The sequence below is a fragment of the Muscardinus avellanarius genome, assembly GCF_963383645.1.
Source record: "Muscardinus avellanarius genome assembly, chromosome: 9".
In the NCBI taxonomy this organism is placed as follows: domain Eukaryota; kingdom Metazoa; phylum Chordata; class Mammalia; order Rodentia; family Gliridae; genus Muscardinus; species Muscardinus avellanarius.
Window position 1 is genome coordinate 89845907 of NC_137795.1, and position 25656 is coordinate 89871562.

Here is a 25656-nt window from a genome sequence, read left to right on the forward strand (position 1 = left end):
AACCAGACCTAAGTAAGATACTTAGTCCGGGTATGGTGGCACATGCCTGTAATCCCAGTACTTGGGAGGTTGAAACAGGAGGATCACAGGTTCGTGGCTAGCCTGAGCTACTTAGTGAGGCCCTCTGCAACTTAGTGAGACCCTGTTTCAAATAAAAGTAAGCCTGGCGTGGTGACACATGCTTGTAATTCCAGCATTTGGGAGGCTGAGACAGGAGAATCATAGTTTGTAGCCAGCCTCAGCTACTTAATGAGGCCCTTTGCAACCCACGGAGACCCTGTTTCAAAATAATAAAAAGTAGAGAAAGGGGTGTAGCTCAGAGGTCGAATGCCCCTGGGTTCCATCCCCAGTACCGCAAATAAATAAATAAATAAATATAAATATAAAATATAAATATAATAACTATAAATATATAAAAATAATATAAATATAAAAATATAAAAATATAAAAATTAGGGCTGGGAGTGTAGCTGGAGGTAGAATACCCCTGGGGTTAATCCCCAATACCACATAATACACATACAAAAAATAGGATAGTTAGGATAATAGGCCACATTTTAGCATGAATAATATTATTGATAGCTGGGCGTGGTGGTGCACACTTGTAATCCCAGCATTTGGGAGGCTGAGACCTGAGGATCACAGTTTGTGGACAGCCTCAGCTACTTAGTGAGGCCCTCTGCAACTTAGTGAGACCCTGTTTCAAAATAAAAAATAGGGCAGGAGGTATAGCTCGGAGTTTGAATGCCTCTGGGTTCCATCCCCAGACCCACAAAAATAAATAAATAATATTATTGATAAAAATTAAGAAGTAATATTAGTAGTAGGTGACAGAAAAACCATTGTGCACATGCGACAAGCAGACATGTCTAATTTTGTAATTTTTTTATAAATTGGAATGCTAATGTATTAATTTGCAATGAGAAATCTAAGTTGGGCTGAATGAAGCATACATTAAGCTTTATTATTTAATTATATTATTGATGTTTAATCATTTTATTATAATTAGTAATGCTTTCTAAATATAAGTGTAGTTAAATAGCTTAATTAGGGCATAGAATTCAGTATAATGACAATTATATATAACATCAAAAAGTGAAATAGCAAAATAACTGGTTATATCTGGATGATGGGATTTTCTTTTGTATAGTCTGTGTTTAAATTTTTTAACCATGGAAAAAAGATTGCACAGGTAAGTTCCACACCCTTGATTTTTGTAAGAACTCAGTGCACACAGTGGCTGAGCGCTGGTCCGAGTTGTGAGAGAGTGAGAGGGGTACGCTCAGCATCCGCAGCAGCGTCAGGGGGCCAAGAACCGCCTCGCAGCCAGGGCCGCGTCTTAGTTCTTGCCGTCTTTGACCTGTCGTTAGCATTTGACGCTGTTAACCACCTCCACCTTCTTAAGTCTTCCTCTTCCTTGGGTTGGTTACGTATGATCTTAGATGTTTTCTTCTACCGTTCCCTTCACTGGCTTCTTTCTTCCTGCCCACTGAAGGTGGTCCTGTCCTCCTCCATCATCTCCTTTGGTTGTCTCATCAGTTCTCTCAGGTTTAACTCTCTTCGTTTGCTCATTCGTCTGTTCTTCCATTCTTTTAGTATTAATAACTTCCTTTGTATCAGGTCCTGTGCTATAGCTTAATGATGTAGACCAAAGAGAATCACATAAACAGACAATTACAGAGTAATTGGAGCACAATTCTTTGTGGTAAGTGTCTTGATGAAGTAGTGTGGTGTGGGGCACCTAGCATGGGTTCCTGACTTGGCTCCAGGGGAAGAGGATGCGGGGAAGTGGCCTTCTGGACTTCTTCAAGGCTGAGGTAGTGTTAGCAAGGGGAGTTGGAACCTATCAAGGCATGGGTACACAATGGCTTAAGTAAAGGCCTTTAGGCAAAACCTGTGTGTTGCTTTCAGAGAGCTGTAGAAGTTAAGTGTGGTGAGGAAGAGGTAGTCAGAAGCTGGAGAGGGACTGGCTCGTGTGGGCACCAGTCTAGGGTTTTCAGGGCCAAGTATGGTGGCGCATTCCTGTAATCCTAGTACTTGGGAGGCTGGAAATGGGAGGATCACAAGTTCAAGGACAGCTTCAGCAACCTAGCAAACCCTGTTTCAAAACAGTGCTGGGAGTCGGCGTGGTGGCGCACACTTGTAATCCCAACACTTGGGAGGCTGAGACAGGAGGATCCGGGTTCTCAGCCAGCCTCAGCTACTTAGGCCCTTTGCAACTCAGTAAGACCCTGTTTCAAAATAAGGAATAAAAACGGGGCTGGGGGTGTAGCTTGGAGGTAGTATGCCCCTACCAGTACCACAAACAAACAAAACAAAACAGAAAAGGCTGGGGTGTTGCACAATCTTTAGGACACACACACACACACACACACACACACACACACACACACACACACCCAGAGAGAGAGAGAAAGTGTATTTAGGATCAGAAGACTAGTTATCAAGATTATTATAGTTATCAAGGTGAGAAATGATGGAACTTGAAAATAAGGTAGTTGTGATAGGAACGGAGAGTAGGAAATTGATTACTAACTGGAGAGATGGAGGAAGTCAAAGTGACTTCCAGCTTCCCGTGTGGCCCACAGAGCTCTTCACCAGGTGTTATGTAGATGGACAGGGGAATAGGTTTTAGGAAGTAGATGGTAAATTTGGTGTAATCTCTGTAAACAAAGAATAGCTTGTCCTTTAACATTTAGTCTAAAAGGACAACCCCTGGCAGCCTGCTTCTGCTTTGGTTCTTTAGCACTAGTCTAACAGTTATTGCTGGAGATCGTCCCTGGCAGGCCTGCCCCTCCTCTGAAGGCACCCTCCACTCACCTACCTGGACTAGCACTTACTACATGGAATTAGAGTAGCTCTTCTCACGGCTCTGTCTCCTGTTAGACTGCGCCCTGAAGGGCAGGAATGGTGGGCCGTGCCTCTCACTTCTTTATCTTGAGCTTGTAGCACACAGTGAGTGTGGTAGGAGTATGTGTTTGAGGTAAATTGAATTACTTAAAAGGCTGCTGTCAGGGAGGAGGACTCTAGAATTTTAGTATTTTCAGCTTCTCTCTGATGGTGGTGGCAGTGAGTTAATTACTGAGAACAGGAAATGCTATTGTTTGTTTCATTAGGGTTTTTTCTTTTTTAAAAAAGTTATACTTTTTTTTTTTTTTTTTTTTGCGGTACTGAAGATTGAACCCAGGGGCATATTACCTCCGAGCTACACCCACAGCCTGATTTTATTCTTTATTTTGAAACAGGGTCTCACTAAGCTGCAGAGGGCCTCACTAAGTAGCTGAGGCTGTCCACGACCCAGATCCTCCTGTCTCAGCCTCCCAAGTACTGGAATTACAAGTGTGTGCCACCACACCTGGCTTATTTATACTTTTGAAATAGCTATTTGTAAGCATTTTGGGAATTTGTTTTCTTTTCTTTTTTCTTTTGCGGGTCTGGGGATGGAACCCAGAGGCATTTGACCTCTGAGCTACACCCCCTGCCTTACTTTTTATTCTTTATTTTGAAATAGGGTCTCAGTAAGTTGCAAAGGCCCTCACTAAATACCTGAGGCTGTCTATGAACTGTGATCCTCAGGTCTCAGCCTCCCAAATGCTGGGAATACAGCATGTGCCACCATACCTGACTTAATTTGGGAATTTCATACAATACCTTTGTGGATGATTGAAGAGAGTTTTATAGGGCCTGATTTCTGCCACTAGATTCCTTCACTATTTCCTACATCTTCTAAAAAGATATTTCTGCCAATTAAAAATGAAAACAATTTCATCATTTCATGCTTACCATGATATGATGTCTGTCATGAAATGATGAACTGAAAGTACCATTTGCCTTCCTCCGCTTCTCAGATAACATTGAAAATGACAGAACAGACATAGGCCCAGGGAGGACTGAGTTAGATCACCTGCGTCTGGATCCAGGCTCTGCATCTGTCGACTGTGTGGCCTTGGGCAAGTTGCTTACTCTTTTTTTTGCCTCAGTTTTCTTATCTATAAAATTAGAGTGATGATGGTAGCACCTATCAAGAGAAACAATACATTCACATCACTCAGGAGTCTTTTTATACTTAGCAAATGTTGAATTCATGTTAGTTGCTATCAGTATTGTTATTGCTATAATACCAGGAATTTTTTTTTTTTTTTTTTTTTTTTTTTTTGCAGTAGTAGTAGGGATGGAACCCAGGGGCATTCTACCTCTGAGCTACACCTCAAGGTCTATTTTTTTTAATTCTTTATTTTGAAACAAGGCCTCACTAAGTAGCTGAGGCTGTCCATGAACCGAGATCCTCTTGTCTCAGCCTCCCAAATGCTGGGATTACAAGCGTGCACCACCACTCCTGGTTAATACCAGGAATTTTGAGGAGTTTCTGCGTAACCCAAAGCAATTGGAATTATATTAAGAAACCAGCACTCAATAAAATACATTTCAAAATAGGTGCTCCTGCTACATGATAGGAGTTAGAAGATTTCTTGGTAGGGCTCTTTGCTGAAACTCTGAGCTTCCAGTTAGCCAGTGTAAGAAGAGGGAGCAGATCTGGGGAGGGCAGAAAAGCAGGGCGAATAGTAAAGAGCTGCCTGTGCAGCAGGGCCCGTCTCTTCTGCCTTTGTGTAAAGAGCTGTGGCAGTGGCATTCGTTCCCAGCTCTTCAAGCGCAGTAGGCAGTTTGTCTTGAGGAGGGTGAGCAGGCACTGTGAACACGGACTGGAGATAGAGGGGCAGCACAGAGCCCTAGGTAACCAGCCTCCATCACAGAGTGAATGAGAAGGGGAAAGGGCACTCCATCAGAGATTGACATCCATCAAAAGACCAGACCATCAAAAGAAAGCAGTACTTCAGAAGGGAAGCCTGGCTGTCAGTGTACCACACACCTGCAGAGACCCACAGGCAGAACTCCATTGATGATTTGGACATAGATGAACACAGCTGTTGAGAAAATGCCTGTTTCTTGTAAGTAGTAACCAGTGTAGTTCTTCATCTATGAATAAGTGACAGGGCCCACCAGACATTAAAGGAAAACTAGGCTTGGAAGAGGGTGGTAAGATGAACAAATAACTGCCCTTGACAGAAGCAGAGGAAGTAGCAGAATGGAATGTTAGGAAGCTCTAATCACAAGGGGTATCTTCACAGAGTCAAGAGTGAATTGGACCCATAACTTAAAAACCAGAGCTCTGCATGGTGGCGCACACTCGTGATCCCAGTACTGGGGAGGCTGAGTTAGGAGGATTGCTGGTTCACAGCCAGCCTCAGCAATTTAGGGAGGTCCACCACAACTTAGTGATAACCTGTTTCAAACTAAAAAAAAAAAAAAAAAAAAAAAAAGAAAAAAGAAAAAGAACAGCTATTATAAATGAAAAGTAAAAGCTGGATGCAGTGGTGCATGCCTGTGGTCCCAGCTAATTGGGATACTGAGGCAGGAGCATTGCTTGAGCCTAGAAGTTTGAGGACAGCCTGGGCAACATAATGAGACCCCATCTCAAAAAAGAAAAGAAAAAGATTAATTAGTTCTATATTGAAGAATTGTTTAAATCAAAACTCATTTGGAAGTTAAATAATAGGTTAAAGTCATTACTTTCATGAAAATAATGAAGAAATATGCAGACCATGAAGTACAACCAACAGACAGAAGGAGAATTCATGCTTCGAGGATGGCTCTAACTGACCTCATGTCCATTCCAGAGGAACAACAGAAGGAATACTCAGACTGTGGAAGAAGATTAATATTTTTCTATTCTAAATAAAGATTGAGTTTTCAAGTATCAAGTGTATACCAAGGACCATGCAGGGAAAATGCAAAAATATGCCAACAAGTAGTATCTCCCCATATGCTAGTTTTGATTCCAGGGTAGAGAACGAGTTACAAGAAAGACCCAAGACCTGGCCAGGTGTGGCGGTGCACACCTGCTATCCCAGCACTTGGGAGGCAGAGACAGGAGGATCGCTGAGGACAGTCTCCACAACTTAGCAAGACACTGTTTCAAAATAAAATAGGTCTGGCTACAGCGCAGAGGTAGAGTGTCCCTGGGTTCAGTCTCAAGTGACCCCCAGCCCCCCAACAAAGCTTCAGTGTTCTGAGGGGAAATTATTTGAAAAGAGAGAAATCCCTCATTAATGTTTAAGTGTGTGTGTGTGTGTGGTGTCAAGGTAAATAAAAACTTTGAACTTTTATGGTATATTCCCATTTGGGGAAATTAGTTGAAGAGGTACTCCCAATAAAGTGAAAAGTCCAAAAAGGAGGAATTTTTTAAATAAGAAGCAGTAGTGGCTATACCCCTAGCCCTGTTTTTTATTCTTTACTTTAAACAGGGTCTCACTAAGTTGCGGAGAGCCTCACTGAGTTAGCTGTGACTGGCTGTGAACCTGCGATCCTCCTGTCTCAGCCTCCCAGTGCTGGGATTATAAGGTTGCACCACCACACCTGGCAAGTCTTTGGTCTCAGCCTCCCAAACACTAGAACCATAGTCCTGTACCACCATGCTTTGCTGCGAGATCCTTTTTCTTTTTTTCTTTTTATGGTTCTGAGAATTCAATCTAGAGACATTCTACCTCCCAGCTATACCCCCAACTCTATTTTATTCTTTTTTTTTTGTTGGGGGCAGTACTGAGGATGGAACCCAGGGGCATTCTACCTCTGAGCTACACCCCCAGCCCTATTTTTTATTCGAGACAGGGTTTCACTGACTTGCAGAGGGCCTCACTAAGTAGCTGAGGCTGGCCACGGACCTGTGATCCTCCTGTTTCAGCTTCCCAAGTACTGGGATTACAAATGTGCGCTACCACGCCCAGCCCAGAGAAGTATTTTAGACCTAAAACTCAGTTTTGTTTTTGTAAGGTTGAGGAGCCTGTGCTATATTCCTATATCATGAAGATTAACGCTCAGCATCCATGGCCTTCACCCTGACAAATCCCCGTGAGTTATCCAAAATGAAACGGCTCTCTAATATGTTAGCCATTTAGAGAAAATCCTAGAATATATTGCATTTCACATCATCTTAAAAGTAGCTTTAAAAATTCTTTATTGACTGCAGGTAATACAAATACAACAAATAACATTCATTATACTACACGTAACATTGTAGAGTTTCTCAAAGTTCCTGTTTGTTCATTTTGTTTTGTTTGCTTTAAATCTGTCTGGCTGTCTTTGTGTCTGTGTGTGTAGGGGAGGGGGTTGTTACTGTGATCAAGCCCAGGACTGGTCAACCCTGAGCTGTATCTCCAGTCCTTTTATTTATTTTGAGACAGGGTTTCAAGGAAACACCCAGGCTATCTTTGAACTTCTTTCTTTCTTCCTTCCTTCCTTCCTTCCTTCCTTTCTTTCTTTCTTTCTTTCTTTCTTTCTTTCTTTCTCTCTCTCTCTCTCTCTCTCTCTCTTTCTTTCTTTCTTTCTTTCTTTCTTTCTTTCTTTCTTTCTTTCTTTCGTACTGGGGATGGAACCCGGGGGCATTCTATCTCTGAGCTACACCCCCAGCCCTGTTTTATTCTTTATTTTGAAACAGGGTCTTACTAAGTTGCAGAGGGCCTCACTAAGTAGCTAAGGCTCGCCATGAACCTGTGATCTTCCTATCTCCCAAGTACTGAGATTACAAGCGTATGCCACCATGCCAGGCCTTGAACTTTTCTTTCCCTTTTTTTAATCTGTTGTTTTTTTGTTGTTGTTTTTGTTTTTGTTTTTGGCGGTACTGGGGCTGGAACCGAGAGGCCTTCTACTTCCAGGCTACACTGCAAGATATTTTTTTCTTTTCTTTTTAAATTTGGAAACAGGGTCTCACTAAGTTGCTGAGACTGGCTTTGAACCTGGGATCCTTGTGCCTCAGTCTCCCAGATACTGAGGTCAAAGGTATGTGCCACCACACCTGGCCTGCCCACGAACTCTCAAAACTCCTGTCTCAGCTACCCAAGTACTGAGATTACACTGTATGCACCATGCCTGTCTCATATTTGTGTCATTTCTTTACTTATTTTACATGTGTGGTACTGGAGATTGAACCCAGAGCCTCACTTAGTGAGACTGTTTAAAAAAAAAAAAAAGTCAGGCATGGTGGTGCACGCTTGTAATCACAGTACTTGGGAGGCCGAGACAGGAGCATCCCAGGTTCGCAGCAAGCACCGTCCCACTGAGCTGCATCCCCAGCCCTTTATAAAATTTTGTTTTGAGACAGTGTCTCCCAAAATTGCCCAATGGCCATGAATTTATAAACCTCTTGCCTCAGCCTCCTGCATAGGTGGGATTCTAGGCATGCACCACCACGTCTAGATTGCGTCTGTGTTTTAAGAAGGCCATTGCATAATCAACACTTGTCCCTGTCCCCTAGAATATCTCTCCCATCCTCTGTCTGTCTGTCTGTCTCGTGCTGGGGTTGACCACAGGGCCTCATGCATGCTCAACATACACTCTGCCACTGAACTCTCGCCATCGATCTCTTAAGCATAATAGTAGCACAGTCCACAGAGAGTTGGATACTTTGGCTCATCCTTGGTCATTGTTTACTTAAACCTGAAGTTAAAAGTCAACAAAACTCTTCCACCTGTTTCTGTAACCAGCTGTTCTAGGTGCTGTGATGATACAGGATAATTGTTACATAGGTAGGATTTTTGCCCTGGAGGAGCTTATGCTCTGTTTGGAGAGGGAAAACCACTGGTGAAATGAAATTAATTAATTCCCAACTTTGTTCAGTGTTTTTTGTGTACCCTAAATTTGGTTACAGAAAGGTGAATACAAATATATTTCTCTTGCTGAGCATGGTGGCACTTCTTGTAATCCCAGTATTTGGGAGGCTGAGAAAGGAGGTTCGCAGGTTCACAGTTAGCCTCAGCTACTTAGTGAGGCCCTCTGCAATTTAGTGAGACCCTGTTTCAAAATAAAGAATAAAAAATAGACCAGGTGTGGTGGCCCACACTTGTAATCCCAGTATTTGGGAGGCTGAGATAGGAGGATGGCAGTTCCTGGACAGTCTCAGATATTTAGTAAGGCCCTTTGCAACTCAGTGAGACTCTGTTTCAAAATAAAGAATAAAAAACAGGGCTGGGGGTGTGGTTGGTGGTAGAATGCCCCTGGGTTCCATGGTTCCATCCCTAATACCACACACGCACACACACACACACACACACACACACACACACACACACACAAAATAATAATAAAATAAAATAAATTAAGCTGGGAGTGTAGCTCAGAAGTAGAACGTCCCTGGTTTCAATCCTCAGTACCGCAAATACATTTCTCTTCCCTCAAATGTTCACAGCCTCCTGGAAGGATAGATATTTAAACCAGTGAACATTTTAACATAACAAATATAGTAGCTCTGTGAGATACGGTAATGCTGTCATCACATAGCAGTGAGGAAGCGGAGACTAAGTGAAGACCGCAGTGAGAAAGAACCTGCATTCAAACCTAAATATTATGGGAGTGCTGCTCTTTCTTCCACCACACATTCTTCTGTGTGTCCAGCGTCCTAGAAAGAGAAACTGAATTCTTTGTTTAAGGTAAATCACAGTTCATTAGTAAATTTGGCAGTGGATTATAGTTTGCTGGATGTTACATTCACATATTTACGTAATTCTGGTGCAGTCTTCTCTTGTTTGGACACGTACATATTGCATAGGATGTGCTGAGCATGAGTTCTGTGGAGGCTAGACTTGGGGCACTTCCACCACGAGGGTCTGAAGGGTAGGTGGGGCTAAGGGGAGGGAGGGACTCGGGCCTTCTGAGCAGGAAGAACGAACTCATGAGGTGGTAGTGAGAGAGAGCTAAGGTAGCCCAGCAGGGAAGGACTTGTGAGCAGGAAGACCCATCAGAGACCTGGACACTGACTAGACTGGAGTGACCCAGCTGATTCACTGTTGTTCTCTTGTTTTGTGTTTTAGTTGCTGTAGCTCTGAGCAAAATTTCTTTTCAGTTCTTGTTTAAAAGCATACCTGAGCCGGGCGTGGTGGCGCACGCTTGTAATCCCCCCAAGCTTGGGAGGCAGAGACAGGAGGATCGCGCAGGTTCGAAGCCAGCTGTGCTGGCTTAAGAGACCCTGTTTCCAAATAAAAAAGTATAAAGTAGGTGTCTGGGAGTGTAGCCTGGAGGTAGAACTGTTTCCAGGAACCCCAGTACCACAAAAAAAAAAAAAAAATAGAGACCCGAAAAGTCAGATTTTGATTAAAAAATAATATAAAGCCTATATTAGGTTGGCGGTAAATGTTTGCTGGTGTAACTGATGTTTATTAAGTGTCTAGCAGTGCCCTAATAGCGACATTACGCTAGTATCTACTACTAACATGTAAAAGTAGATCAGTAGTAGTGTCTTATTCCATCCTATTATATATTAAAGCATCTTTGGTTCTGTAGCTATATAAAGGTTTGTATAGGCTGGTATAACAATTGTAAGAATAACAGAAATAATATAAAGTTTCTTTTTTGTGTGGTACTGGGGATTAAACCCAGGGGCATTCTACTTTATTTTATATTTTGAAACAGGGTCTCAGTAAGTTGTGAAGGGCCTCGCTAAGTTGCTGAGGCTGTCCTTGAACTTGTGCTCCTCCTCCTATCTCAGCCTCCTAAGTACTAGGATTATAGGCATGTGCCACCACACCTGGCTTGAATTTTTTTTTTTTCTGGTCTAGGGATGGAACCCAGGGGCATTCTACCTCCAAGCTACACCCCCTGCCTTATTTTTTATTCTTTATTTTGAAACAGGGTCTCACTAAGTTGCAGAGGGCCTCACTAAATAGCTGAGGCTGTCTGTGAACCGCGATCCTCCAGTCTCAGCCTCCCGAATGGAATTACAAGCATGTGCCACCACACCCGGCTTTTTTTTTTTTTTTAACTCTAAAATAATCTTGAACTAATTTTTAATGAACTAGTTTATGTAATTTAAACTTCAGAACAGTTTCAAAGATAGCTGGGTGTGGTGGCAAACATATGCAATTCCCATTGGAAGGTTCAAGGCCAGCGTATGGTAAGTTAGCAAGACCTTGTTTCAAAATAAAAAATGAAAAGGGCTGGGAGTATAGCTCAGAGGTAGAACACCCCTGGGTTCTATACCCAGTGTCAAGGTTTCACACACACATACACACACAAAAAAAAAAAAAAAGAAAGAAAAAATATTAAAATCTTTCAAATATAAATTGTAGAATTATCTTTTCTTAGTAATGCTTTTAATGAATGAAAGATATTCTTTGAGACAAATATAAGGATATTCTTTGTTAAATATTTAGAATGGTATTTAAACTCTAGATTTTACTATGATCCCTTGAAAGTCAGTTTTCTTTTAAAGTGATAATTATATTGTAGAAAAAAATGATAGATTTTATGTGTTTTTATTTATACATGACTCATTTACATTTGTGATTATGTAGTTCTCTAATATTCAGTTTGCCTGTGTTTTTTCTCCTCTAAGGAAATAGGAATATTTGTCTGTTGCCTTTTGAATCACTAAACCTCTCTCCTCCTCCTTTTCTTGAAAATTCTAAGTTGTCAGCCATTTTCTTGAGTTTATCGTGCTATGCTGTCTCCCTTTAGAAAAATCTTTCTACAACAATCAAAATTTAAAGGTAGTCATATGAGATAAAAATGGAGTTCCTTAAGATCTTAATTAGTAAGTGGGGATGTGTAAAATAACTTAGGCAGATAAAACATGCATCCATCTGTGAGTCTGCCCTGATTCCCTTTTAGCTCAAATGGTTGTTACCTGGTTTTGTTTGTGCTTTCAAGCTGTTGAGCTGCTTGTGGAAACTGTCTTCTTCTCTCCTAGGCCACAGGCCTCCACCAGCACGCAGTGGACATCGCTGTGTGGCAGATAATACCAATCTCTATGTGTTTGGAGGTTATAACCCAGACTATGATGAGTCGGGAGGGCCAGATAATGAAGACTACCCCCTCTTCAGGGAGCTTTGGAGGTATCATTTTGCAACAGGAGTGTGGCACCAGATGGGCACCGATGGCTACATGCCCCGGGAATTGGCGTCGATGTCACGTGAGTGCAAGCTTTTCTGAACTTTTGACTGTGAAATACCTGCGAGGCCGGGTTCAATGTCACGTGTCCTTGTTAATGACTTACATGTGACTCAACCCTGTTAATAGATAGGCATTTTACTATGATAATCATCTAGCGTGGTAATTCAAAGCCACTTAAGCCCTGAGTTTCTATCCAGCTGTATACCATTTACATGCCAGATGAGCTTTAGTGTTCATTTATTTGTGTGTTTGTGTACTGAGGATGGAACGCAGGGGCCTTCTACCTCTGGCCTACATCCCCGGACCTGTTTTATTGGAAATGGTCTCACTAAGTTGCTAAGAGCCTCACTAAGTTGCTGAGGCTGACTTTGAACCTACAATTCTCCTATCTCAGCCTCCCAAGAGCTTTAATTTCCTTACCTGTAAATAGGATTCATAATATTCCAGAGGGCTTAATATAAAGTATCATATAGATGCCAGGAAAATATGGTCAGAGATCAACAACGGGGTTATGATGCTGTATGAAGTTCTGGACACACATTTTCTGTTTAGTCTTACATCCCTTGATACAGGGGCTGCAGTGGCTGCCTTTTGTACAACTGAAGGAACTGAGGCTTTAGAGAGGCCCGAGGTAGATGGCCAAGAGCGGGCCCTGGCGCCCAGCTGCCCGGGACTGAGTCCTACATTGGCAAGGTTCTTTCTAGAAACCCTCAGCAAGTTACTTAAACTGCGCTCCACCTCTGTTCATCATCAGTAGAAATGGAGAAGACCTGCTAGTTCCTTCCCCATAGGGCTGCTGCGCAGAAGAAGCCAGGGAGGTTAAAGAGTTTTCCTGAGATCACACCAGAATTTCAACAGACTTGTGCCGGCTCTGTTGGCTACCACACTGTTAAACACCTGACCAACACAAAACTGAAATAATACAGTGGCAGTAGTTTTGTTTTGTTTTGTTTTGGTGGTACTGGGGTTCCTGGAAGCCCTTCTACCTCCGGGCTACACTCCCAGACCTATTTTTACATTTTTATTTGGAAACAGGGTCTCCTTCGAACCTGCCCGATCCTCCTTTCTCCGCCTCCCAAGCGCGGGGATTACAAGCGTGCGCCACCACGCCCGGCTAAGTGGCAGTAATTTGAAAGAAAAAATATGCACGAGGACAAGAAGTGGGGGAGAGAGAAAGTGAGAGAATGTGTGTGTGTGTGTTGGTGTATGCACTCAGATGTATGTGTGTGTTGTGGCAAGAACAGAATAGATAAAGGGGAAAAGAACACCAAAGTTACCTAGTCTATATCTGTGTATTTTTTATCTGCTAGGGGATTACAAGGACAGAAACACAATTTAAAATGTAGAGCTCAGCCGGGCGTGGTGGCGCACGCTTGTAATCCTAGCATTTGGGAGGCTGAGACCTGAGGATCGCAGTTCGCGGTCAGCCTCAGCTACTTAGTGAGGCCCTCTGCAACTCAGTGGGACCTGGTTTCAAAATAAAAAAAAATAGGGCAGGGGGTGTAGCTTGGAGGTCGAATACCCCTGGGTTCCATCCCCAGACCCTCAAAAGATAAATAAATAAATAAAATGTCGAGGCCATTCCCCCTGGTAAACACAGAATGGTCCCTTACTCCCTTCATCCCAAGCCCCTGGGGCCTATGGAATTTCATTTTCTTACTTACTGCCCACGTGAACTGTCTTGAGCAGCATCGCTAACATGGGATTGAATGAATCCCACAGACACATACTGACTGGTGTCGTGTGTGAACTACCTGATGTAGCCTCTGCAGTGTGAATTTACATTTTTCTGCAGAACGTTATAGTAGTGAGATGCCCGTGGTTGGCTACAAGATCACTAAGGTAGGTGTTTATAGGTTCTCAGATGTTGTAGGTCTGTGCGGGAGCGCACTGCGGGCAGCTGAGCACTCATGGGCGTGTGCTGCTCCTTCCTAGTGGTGCTGCATGGAAACAACCTCTTAGTGTTTGGAGGCACAGGCATCCCGTTCGGCGAGAGCAACGGCAACGATGTCCACGTCTGTAACGTGAAGTACAAGAGATGGGCTCTGCTCAGCTGTCGGGGGAAGAAACCCAGCCGTATATACGGACAGGTACTAGTCTGTGGCCAGTCATGGGGGATGTATTTATTCATATTTTTATAATCTGGGGGTAATGTCAGAGTATTTATATTGCTGCCAGGTTCCCCCCACCCACCCAATACTGGGGATGGAATCTAGGCGCATTCTACCTCCGAGCTACACCCTCAGCCCTATTTTCTATTCTTTATTTTATTTTATTTTATTTTTTTGTGGGTGGAACCCAGGGGCTTTCTACCTCTGGGCTATACTCCCAGATCTATTTTATACTTTACTTGGAAACAGGTCCCACTGAGTAGCTGAGGCTGGCTTCGAACCTGTGTGATCCTCCTGTCTCAGCCTCCCAAACGCTGGGATTACAAGTGTGCCACCACGCCCAGCCTATTTTCTATTCTTTATTTTGAAACAGGGTCTTACTAAGCAGCTGAGAGCCTCACTAAGCAGCTGAGGCTGTCTGCGAACCGCGATCCTCCTGTCTCAGCCTCCCAAATGCTGGGATTTACAAGCGTGCGCCACCACGCCCAGCTTGCAGTGGTTTTTTTTTTTTTTAATGGAGAATGAATTCAGTTTGGTTAGTATTTAATTTTTTAGTTTTGATAAGAAATTATAATTTGTATATCCTACCAGTTCCCTCATTTCTTCCCATCCTTAGTTTCTCATTCAGTTTGGGGTCATGGCTTAGACCTGTTGGGAAGTTTCTTTAAATGTTAGAGCCTCACCCTTACCCCACCCTAATGAGAGACTCAGTATGGTCTATGTCCTGTCATTTTTAGAGTGATAGGGTTCTATGAAGAGGTTTCTCTCCTGAATAGAGTACATGATTCTTATACTTGGTAAAGAGGTTTTTACATGAATATGAGCTAAAGCATTGTATAGAGATTATGTGGAGATTACTTTGGGTTCCAGTGCTTTAAAAATGATAAGTTTTTTTAAGCCAGGCGTGGTGGCGCACGCTTGTAATCCCTGCACTTGGGAGGCTGAGACAGGAGGATCGCACAGGTTCGAAGCCGGCCTCAGCTACTTAATGAGGCTCTCAGCAACTTAGTGAGACCCTATTTCCAAATAAAATATAAAATAGGTCTGGGAGTATAGCTCGGAGGTAGGAAAGCCCCTGGGTTCCACCCCCAGTACCACCAAAAAAAAAAAAAAGATAATTTTTTTTAAACCCTTAGTTTGTAAAGTTATATCCAGAAAGATAGGGAACTACCCTCCATATATCAGAGATCCTTGAAGAATAATGGACTAAGCTTAAAAATAACTACGCTTTAGATTCTTTCCTGACCAGCTGGCACTGGTACTGATAAATAGCTTCTGAGCTTCAGCTTTTAGCCGGGTGCGTACTGGACCACCCTGTATCCCACCACAGGGATAGTACAGCTGAACTTGTATAAAAACTGTCGAGTACTTGGGGTTACCAGCTCTGGCCTTCCTATGTGTAAGAGTCTCATGGCTTATTTTTCTGTATGCTGCTGCTTGAAAGTCTTTTCTTCAGATTGCTTAGAAACAGAAGCAGCTTTGAGTGGAAACGCTCATGTGCATGACGCGTACATTGTTGGCTAGGACCACTAAGAATCAAAAGCCCCTTCCTTTCTGGGTAGAACTTGCTTTTTTTTTTTTTTTTTTGGTGGTATTGGGGAGCGAACCCAGAGGCATTCTACCTCTGAGCTATACCCCTAGCCTATTTTTTATTCTTTATTTTGAAACAGGGTGTCACTAAGTTGTGGGGTTCCCCACTAAGTAGCTGAGGCTGGCTGCAAACCGGGATCCTCCAGTCTTAGCCTCCCAAGTACTGGGATTATAAGAGTGCACCACCATGCCTAGCTGAGGGTCTGATATTTAAATTATTATTATTTTGGTACTAGGGATTGAACTCAGGAGAATTCTACCTCTGAGCTATACTTCAGGCTTTTTATTTTTTATTTTGAAACAGGGTCATGCTGAGTTGCTGAGGGTCTTGCTAAATTGCTGAATTTGGCTGCAGACTTGGAATCCTCCTGTCTCGGCCTCCCAAGTACTGGGGTTACAGGTGTGCATCACCATGCCAAATTTACTTTTATTTATTTATTTATTTATTTTTTGTTGGTACTGGGGTTCCTGGAAGCCCTTCTACCTCCGGGCTATACTCCCAGACCTATTTTTACATTTTTATTTGGAAACAGGGTCTCCTAAGCCAGCGCGCATGGCTGGCTTCGAACCTGCGCGATCCTCCTGTCTCTGCCTTCCAAGTGCAGGCATTACAAGCATGCGCCACCATGCCCGGCCAAATTTACGTTTTTAAATCAAGTGTTAAACAAGTAATTCTTGCTCACTTTTCCTTGTTACCCAGGCCATGGCCATCATCAATGGCTCCCTTTATGTCTTTGGAGGGACAACCGGCTATATTTATAGCACAGACCTACACAAGTTAGATCTTAATACCAGAGAGTGGACACAACTGAAACCCAACAACCTGTCCTGTGACCTGCCGGAAGAGAGGTGAGCTTCTAGCATTAAGATATAGTTATTTTTCTTGCTAAGACTGGATCTCTTTCAGAACCTTAGTAAAACGGAAAAAAAACCCTTTGTCTCTGGTTAAAATAGGTAATTGGTTGTTTGATCCAAATCAGTAATAACAAAATGTATTCTAGTGAGAAAATGGTATTTTCCCTGCAACTAAAGAAATTTTATCATGTTATTTCTTCTTATACTTTTTGGTCTTTTGTGTGTGGGGGGGGGGTATAGGGGATTGAACCCAGAGGTTCAATCTACCTCTAAGCTACACCCCTAGCCCTATTGTATTTGTTTTGAAACACAGTCTCACTAGGTTGATGAGAGTCTACTACTTGCTGAGACTGTCCTCGAACCTCTGATCCTTCTGTCTCAAGTCTCCCAAAGTCCTGGGGTAGGAGTACAGGCGCCTGCTACCACACCCAGCTTTTAGTCTTTGTATTAGCAATTGAGTAACACTCTGAGGAAGAAATCAACAGTAACAGTTGTAATTAACAGTCATACTGTGATCAGTGAATGTTGGTTGTAAGGAAGGAAAGATAGCTGAAAAGATGGATGGTGAATGGACGGGCGGGCGGGCGAGTGGAAAGGGGCCTGAGTGCTCCGTTAACCCTCCAGCGTCACACGGTTCTCTCTAGCTGTCTTCTACTAGCAGTCCTAGACCTTTCACTTCTCTTTTCCAATAGTAGTTGCCTCTTCTTAGAATTAGACTCACTGAAAAACTGAAATTATTTTCCCTCCAGTTTAAAGGCAAAGACAGTAAATACTTTTTTACTTTTACTTCCGTTGGTGCGTCATAATTATACATCATAATGAGGTTCAGAGCGCTGCAGTCAGCACACACACCCTCCACGCCCTCCGCTCCGCTTCCCCTACCTGTTAGTGAGCTTGGTGCCGGCAGCCCCGTGCACAGGCACCGCCTGGCTTCGCTGCCCCTCATCGCCGCGTTGCCGCTCCCTGCCTCTCTCCTACGCTCGTCCACTCTCCTGCGGCCTCTCTTCATTTGACCGGAGTCCCTTTAGTTTCCTGTTTTCTCTCTGCCTTCCGTATATGAGAGAAAACATACCCCTTGGCCTTCTGAGGCTGGCTGACCTCACTCAGCATAATGTTCTCTAGTTCCATCCATTCTCCTGCAAATGATAATTTTGTTCTTTATGGCTGGGATTCCATTGTGTGTTTACCGCACTTTCATTATCCATTCACTTGTTGATGGACACCTAGGTTAGTTCCATAATTTGGCTATTGTGACTTGTGCTGCCATAAACATGGATATGCATCTATCGTGTATTATGACTTTTAATTCTTTTGGAAAGGTACCAAGGAGTGATATAACTGGGTCATATGGTAGTTTCTTTTCTAGGCTTTTGAGGAACCTCCATACTGACTCCATAGTGGGTTATACTATCGTATAATCCCACCAGTATATGAGTGTATAATATTCTCTTTCCCCATATCCTTGGAGCGTTTACTATTGTCTGTATTCTTTATGATTGCCATTCTAACTGGAGTTAGCTAGAATCTCAGTACAGTTTTGATTTGCATTTCTCTGATTGCTGATGATATTGAACATTTTTTATATATTTATTGACCATTTGTATTTCTTCTCTTGAGAAGTGTCTGTTTAGTTGCCCATTTTTTAATTGGGTTGTTTTGTATTTAGTCTGTTTATACTAAATCAGTTTCTCTTTATTGCCTTTAAACAAAATGGCTACAGGTGCTAAAGAAACCCTATACTGTTTATCTTTATTATAGTGTATTAGTGGGCTTATTATTGTAGAACTACTGTGAGAAGACTTGGGAGACAGACTGTTACTGGAATGATTTTGGTGTAATTTCTTTCATCAGAATTAGCGCCTTCAGGGAGAGAAGGAAAGAGATTAAGTTTTCAAAGCATGTTCACACGGTCATCCTTCACGGACATATTATAAATTGTTTCAGCTTCTAGATAGACTGCCTGGATAAAAGTTCTGGTAGCTGTTTCATATTATATCATAGTTCTGTGTAGCATTGTTTTCTGCCAAGCATTTTGGTAAAAAATTTGAAAAATCACAGTCTAGGGTCTCTAATTAAATATAAGCCAATCACTTTTTAAGACTTGGTAACAATATTCCTCTTACACAAAATAATCACAGAATGTATAGAAAAATCTACAAAATACAAATAAGCAAAATGAAGAAAATAAATAAGATATAAACTCAGAGATAACCAGGGTTGGCATTTTAGATATTCTTATAGCTGTTTTCTGTGTATATTTATAAATAAGGTTTTTGTTTGTTTGTTGGTTGGTTGGTGGTGCTGGGGTTCCTGGAAACCCTTCTACCTCTGGGCTCCACTCACAGACACCTATTTTTTATATATATTTTTATTTGGAAACAGGGTCTCTTAAGCCAGCACGGCTGGCTTCGAACCTGCGCGATCCTCCTGTCTCCACCTCCCAAGTGCGGGGATTACAAGCGTGCTCCACCACGCCCGGCTATCTATAAGTTTTTAATGAGATTACAGCCTCTCTGCTTTTGTATAACTAATTTTTTCCATTAATGACATGAAGTCTTCAAAGTACTAACTTGTCTCAATGCCAGTATTCTTATTGATTATATACTAATACGTTGGTTTATTCTATAATTCATTTAACCAATTCACTATTATAAAATACTTATTTTCAATAATTGGTTATGTATAATTATGTAATACATTATGGCTAAATCTTAGGTAGATAATTTTTACTTAATTATAATATATTTTATTATGTATTTTCAGATACAGACATGAAATTGCTCATGATGGTCAAAGAATTTACATCTTGGGAGGTGGTACTTCCTGGACAGCTTATTCCTTAAACAAGGTACATTATTATTATTATTATTTTCAGTACTGAGAATGGAACTCAAGGGCATTCTACCTCCAAGGTACACCTCCACTCCTATTTTTTATTCTTTATTTTGAAATAAGGTCTCACTAATTAGTAGAGGGGGGCCTCACTAAGTAGCTGAGGCTAAGAACTGCAGTCTTCCTATCTCAGCCTCCCAAGTACTGGGATTACAAGCGTGAGCCACCACACTTGGCTAGGGTACATTATTGTTTTGTTTTGTTTTGTTTTGTTTTGTTTTGTTTTTCGGGTCTGGGGGTTGAACTCAGGGCATTCTACCTCTGAGCCACACCCCCAGCCCTAATTTTTATTCTTAATTTTGAAACAGGGTTTCATTAAGTTGCATAGGGCCTCACTAAGTAGCTGAGCTGGCTCTAAACCTGCGCCTCTAAACGTGTGCCACCATGCCCAGCTGGGCACCTTATTTAAAAAATGAAAAAAAGGGAGCAGGAGAAAGATAGAGGCGTGTATCTTACTAAGCCTAACAATTCTGGTAGTTTGGGTATTTTAATCTTGGACTAGCTTCCTCATCAACAACTGCTTTTCGGTAGATGCTCTTTATAATTTAAGAAAGCACTGTCTTTCCAGGTGACAGTTGTGTTTATCACACACTGAAAGCACATTATGAAATGGTCTCCTTGAAAGGAGGTGAAGGGCTGGAATGGAGCTAGTGATTAGAGTTGGAACCAGGATTCTCAGTATCACATCCCTCTCATCAATGCTGTGTATCTAAAAAACTAAGTAAATAAAAGAATAGGCGTGTTTTGGGCTACACATGGCTAACTTTAGAAAGCTGAGCTCTGGAGAGCTTTTACCCATCCATCCTGGGCATTCCCAAAGCGCCGTGGTTACACCGCCCAGGCCAGGCTAGATCAGGCTACTGACTCCTGGTCTGCTTTGGGACCTAATGGTCTTTTCAAGTTTTATCAAAATTTCATTCCCTTACTCATGCTTGCTTTTTTTTCCATTTTAAAAATGAAACATAATCACTGTAGAAAATGTTAAAGTTGCAGAATAGCGCACAGAAGAAAATGAACAATTGTATGTTCTTCTCATTCCAACGTTGTCATGTTTTCTGTGAATTTTAAAAATTGATGTCTTCCCTGTGCTTAATTTTCACCTGAACTACTGCCTCATTTAATGTTTGCCTTACATTAGAATTTCAAAAGATTAGAGAAGGGCTCGATGTAGCTCAGTGTCAAAGCACTTGACTGGCAAGTACACCGCCCTGGTTGGATCCCCAGTCCAAAAAAAGACTAGAGAAAAGCAAAGGAAACAAAGGGGTTTTCAAGCAAGAATATTTGTTTACCTGGTATGTTGTTAAAAGTTCAGTTTTCTGTATGAGAAATCTCTACCTCCTGCTCAATTTTTCTAAAACTGCTAAAAAAAAAATTAAAGTCCATTTTTTAAAATCAATTTCCAGGCTAACTAAAATTACAGATACAGCTAGGTGTGGTGCACACCTGTAATCCCAGTACTTGGGAGGCTTAGACTGGAGAATCAAAGGTTCAAGGTTCAAAGCCTGAGCAAGCAGTTAGACTCTTATCAACCTGTCGTGACCTTGTTTCAGAATAAAAATAAAATAGGGCTGGGGGTATAGCTTAGAGGTAGGATGCCTCTGGTTCATCCCCAGTATCCCCCCCCAAAATTTTAAAATAAAAATAAAATTAGCTATTTATCTGTGTATATGTTCTCCCCCCCCCCCAAGATTCATGCATACAACCTTGAAACGAATGCATGGGAGGAAATTTCAACAAAGCCTCACGAAAAAATAGGTAAGTTAAAAGTACTGATTCATTTGTCTTTAACAAATGTATTTTATACTTGTACGGGGAGGGGAAAAGTAATTGTTTTGAATTATATGGCAAGTAAAATATCTGCCGAATTGATGATAGAAATTACGTGTGTTCCTTAATCCAGTTGTTATTCTTTCTTAGCAATTGAGCCGAGAGAATTTTAGCAGGGATTACTGAATTCTGTGGCAGAAGTGAGAAAATAAAGGTGGGATGAGAAATAGGAGCTTAAGTCAAGATCTCCCTACCTCTTTATGGGTAGAGGACTTGGTTACCCCTGGCAACCCCAGGCCCTCACTACACTTGGCTCCCTGGCATCTCAGCGTGGACCCTAGAGATGACTGAAGATGGCTTTTGAAATGAGGAAGGATCGGAAGGACGAGTCATTGTCTGCTTAATGCAACAAAGGGATTGTTCCGAAATACTTAGAGTCCTTGATGTCACATAAGCGGGCATTTATCATCCTGTGAATAATTGAATTTCTGTGCCTATGTGTTTGGCAGGTTTTCCCGCAGCCCGAAGATGCCACAGTTGTGTTCAAATAAAAAATGGTAAGGATTTGGATTTAGTTCTCATAGTTGTATCTAAGGAGACTGACTTATTCCCTAACGATAGCCTCTCAAAAGAGGCTTGGAACTTTGGAGGAATCTGTTTCTTGCAGTTTAAAGTTAAAGGGAAAAAGTGAAAGAGTTGTACCTCTCTTAGCAATTTTCATAATATAAACTAGCACCTGGATTCTCTCAGTTTTCAGAGAAGTTAGAAACCATCAAAGCTCACATTGTGCACTCGGTCTTGTAGCACCTGACCTCAGCGTCGTCTGTGGCTGTGGTTCTTAGCACGTGTAGTGGTGCTTGCTTATACCACAGAGGCCGTGGTGGACATTGTATTCATGGTGTAGTGACTCCCTCAGAGTGTCACTGCATGAAATTTATTCTGTTTTCTGGTGTCAAATAGAACTGAGTTCATTCTTGTCCATATTACAACAAAGGCATCTACTTTATTTAAATGTGACTCTTCTTAGATAACCTTCATGTCTTTTAATTCACAGCTCGTTTTTAGTTTGATAGACCTCCTGAGGTTTTTTGGGGGAGGGTAAATGTGTACAAATGGCTTTGATGCCCCGAGTCATTTCAGAACACAGTTCAGATTTAGCTAGAATGATTCTGCCATCTCTACTACGGAGGAACTTTTCATTTTGCTTTTGCTTTTTCTGCTTCTTCCTGGTACTGGGGATTGAACTCAGGGGCATTCTACCTCTGAGCCACCCCCCAGCCCAATTTGGTTTTTTAAGTTGAAACAAGGTCTCACTAAGTTGCCAAGGCTGGTCTCAAACCTGCGATCCTCCTGTCTCAGTCTTCCAAGAGCTAGGATTACAAGAGTGTGCCACCGTGCCCCGCTGTGCTTCTGCGTTTTGGGTAGGATTTATAGGTGGTGGCATTGATCTGCTTTGCTCCTCTGAGAATAGAGCGGTACTTAAAAGTTTTCCTTGAATCCCAGATGACAGAGTTTCTGCTGTATTTTCTAGTGTAATTAAGTGTTGGCTTAAATTTTATCTAGACCTGAATCAAGGCAGTTCCTCCTTGAATTCTTTGAGGCCAAGCACTGCGCTAATGGAATTCAGCCTTACTTCTGGTCACTTAGTTTGAAGGATTGCATTGCCTTTGTTACAACTTGTCTCATTGCTCACATCAACTGATTTTACAAAATGAAAATAAAATCAAACTGGGCTTGGTGGCACATCACTGTAATCCGAGTACTTGGGAAGACTGAGAGAGGAGGTTCACTGGTTTGAGGCCAGCCTTAGCAACTTAGAGAGACTTTTAGCAACCTAGTGAGACCCTCTTTCTTTTTTTTCTTTCTCTTTTTTGTGGTGCTGGGGGTGGAACCAGGGGCATTCTACCTCGGAGCTACACCCCCAGCCCTATCTTCTAGTGTTTTTATTTTTGAAACAGGGTCTCACTGAGTTGCAAAGGGCCTCGCTAAGTAGCTGAGGCTGTCCACCAACCGCAATCCTCTGGTCTCCGCCTCCCAAATTACAAGTGTGCGCCACCACGCCCGGCTATAGTGAGACCCTTTCTCAAAACAAAAAATAATAAAGGTCTGAGTGTGTAGCTCAGAGATAGAATACTTCTGGGTTCAATCTCCACTACTACTACTACTACTACTACTACTACTACTACTACTATTACTACTACTATTATTAATTATTATTATTATTATTATTATTATTATTGTTGTTGTTGTTGTTGTTGTTGTTGTTGTTCCACTTTTCCTTTGGGGAAAATTATGTTCCCAACAAAGACTATACACATGGAGCTTTAGAATGTCTTCTTTTAACTGAAGAAAGACTGGAAGAACCTCTTTTGTCCCCCCCCCCCCAAACTGCATATTGCAGCAAGTGTTTCTCTGCAGGTTAAATGTCCACATGGAGGACATTTGTCTCTGTGGGCAAATAAATGTAATTCTATTTTTAGGACATTATTTAAAAGGAGAGTTTGCAAAGTGGTCACCAGTTAGATGTATTTGTTTTAGATTCTATGTGCATTAAGTTTTTTTGAATTAGTGGCACTTAAAATATGTCATTTTTTTTTAATTCAGATTTTCAGCTTCTTGAAAAAATAGAACATCTGGCCCTTTCTAAGCTGAACCCGCCATGATATCACTGATATGCTGGGGACTTCATCGCCGTCCCTTCTTTTAGAGAATGAGCATTCCTCTTTGTTTTGCCGGGACCACCTATTTATTTCCCCTAGACCTCTTTGCCTGGAACCTAGCAGTATTTGAATTTGAGAAACCTGCCCTGAAGCCTCCTGAGAGGCTTGCATCCTTAGCCCCGGTGGACCCTAGACCCTGACATAGTGCCCAGATCTGCTGAGCGATGAGTCGGCAGCGGGAGGCCGCACAGCGAGGCCTCTCCATGGGGCTGAACGTGCTGTGGCTTCGGCCCTTCTCCTTGTGTGATCCTGGCTCTTTTCTTGTAGATGTGTTTATCTGCGGGGGCTATAATGGAGAAGTGATCCTGGGAGATATCTGGAAGTTGAATCTGCAAACTTTCCAGTGGGTGAAACTCCCCGCCACCATGCCAGAGCCCGTTTATTTCCACTGTGCCGCTGTTACCCCGGTAAGTTTGTATTTTCATATCTTTCTTGCATACTTGTAGATGATAAGGAAATCTTTTTATTTACTAGCAAGAAAAAAAAATGCTGATCCGTATTGGCAAACTTTGGGTTTAAGAATGTGTTTTCAAAACTTGCTAGCTCTTCCTCTGAGACTAGAGGAGGAAAATACTATTATGCTCAAGTTTAAAAGAATATAACTGTAAAGGAAACACTAAATGTGGCCTTTGAGGCCCCGACAGTGATATCAAAGTTATTTCCTGAGAGGGCAGAATAGCTTTATCCTCTGATACCATATTATTAAAGATACCACTACAAAGACCTTCATATTCATTTTTATATTTCCAGCATTTGGTACTTTGGATACTTAGTGTAGTCTAAATTTAATGTTGGTTAACAGACAGTGCAGCTGTTTGTTGTTGAAGTAAAGAAGTTTTTCCCTTAGAAACAATTCTAATTATTTAAAACATTTAAACCGTATACATATGTTGGGATCAGTTGTAATCGTGTGTGTGTGTGTGTGTGTGTGTGTGTGTGTGTGTGTGTGTGTACGTGCATGTGTGTATGTTTTGCTGGGCTTGGACCTGGGGCCTCTTGCATGCTAGGCTGGCGCTCTAGCGCCGAGCTACATCCCCAACCCAAGAGACTCTGTTGCACCCAGCTTGGATTCGACCTGCTGAGCTATTGTTTTCTCTCTTGCTGAGCCTTCCACCTTGGGTCTATTTCTTTCCTGTTTGAATTTGTCCTCTGACCACCATTGTTCATAGGCCGGTTGCATGTACATTCACGGAGGAGTGGTGAACATCCACGAAAACAAGCGGACTGGGTCCCTCTTTAAGATCTGGCTGGTGGTGCCCAGCCTGCTGGAACTGGCCTGGGAGAAGCTGCTCGCGGCCTTCCCCAACCTCGCAAATCTCTCCCGAACCCAGCTTCTGCACCTCGGACTCACACAGGGACTCATCGAGCGCTTGAAATGAAGATTTCTGAACTGTTCATTGATACTGGAAATGTTAATTTAAAGAGACTCCTTTATTTATGGGCAGTGTAGAATGTGCTACAAAGTGAACTGGTTACCCTGCTCAAGGCCTTACTCAGAAAATACATCAGATGCCTTTCTGTAAACTGGCTTTTAAGTTTATGGACATCTCAGTTTTCCATGTGCTTTCTTCTTTGCTCCTCTCCCTCCTGCCCTAATCCGCACCCACAGACTTCCTCTTTTGTTCATGGAGTTGAGGAAGTCTGAAAGTGTCGTAATAATGTTATGAATCAAATTCAGAGAGAGGAGTTTTGAAAAAGGAATTCTGAACACACTGAAACATACTTACCATGTCAACCAGTGCTTCATAACCAAAATGTCATCAACAAAGACAAACATAAACTTT

At 42.1% G+C, this 25656-nt stretch overlaps 1 protein-coding gene across 2 annotated transcripts in view; it reads left to right on the forward strand.

The window, feature by feature from the left end:
- The window catches only part of KLHDC10 (kelch domain containing 10), a gene marked incomplete at both ends in the record, with an annotated part of 63075 nt that extends 37824 nt beyond the window's left edge, over positions 1 to 25251 (forward strand). For both annotated transcript variants that reach the window (XM_080701730.1, XM_080701731.1), the window contains 8 exons: positions 11735 to 11956; positions 13873 to 14027; positions 16339 to 16487; positions 19257 to 19341; positions 21074 to 21140; positions 21662 to 21709; positions 24140 to 24279; positions 25042 to 25251. In XM_080701730.1, coding sequence (XP_080557856.1) covers positions 11735 to 11956; positions 13873 to 14027; positions 16339 to 16487; positions 19257 to 19341; positions 21074 to 21140; positions 21662 to 21709; positions 24140 to 24279; positions 25042 to 25251 — 1076 coding nt within the window. The remainder of the gene's footprint in view (positions 1 to 11734; positions 11957 to 13872; positions 14028 to 16338; positions 16488 to 19256; positions 19342 to 21073; positions 21141 to 21661; positions 21710 to 24139; positions 24280 to 25041) is intronic.
- Positions 25252 to 25656: the final 405 nt, after the last annotated feature.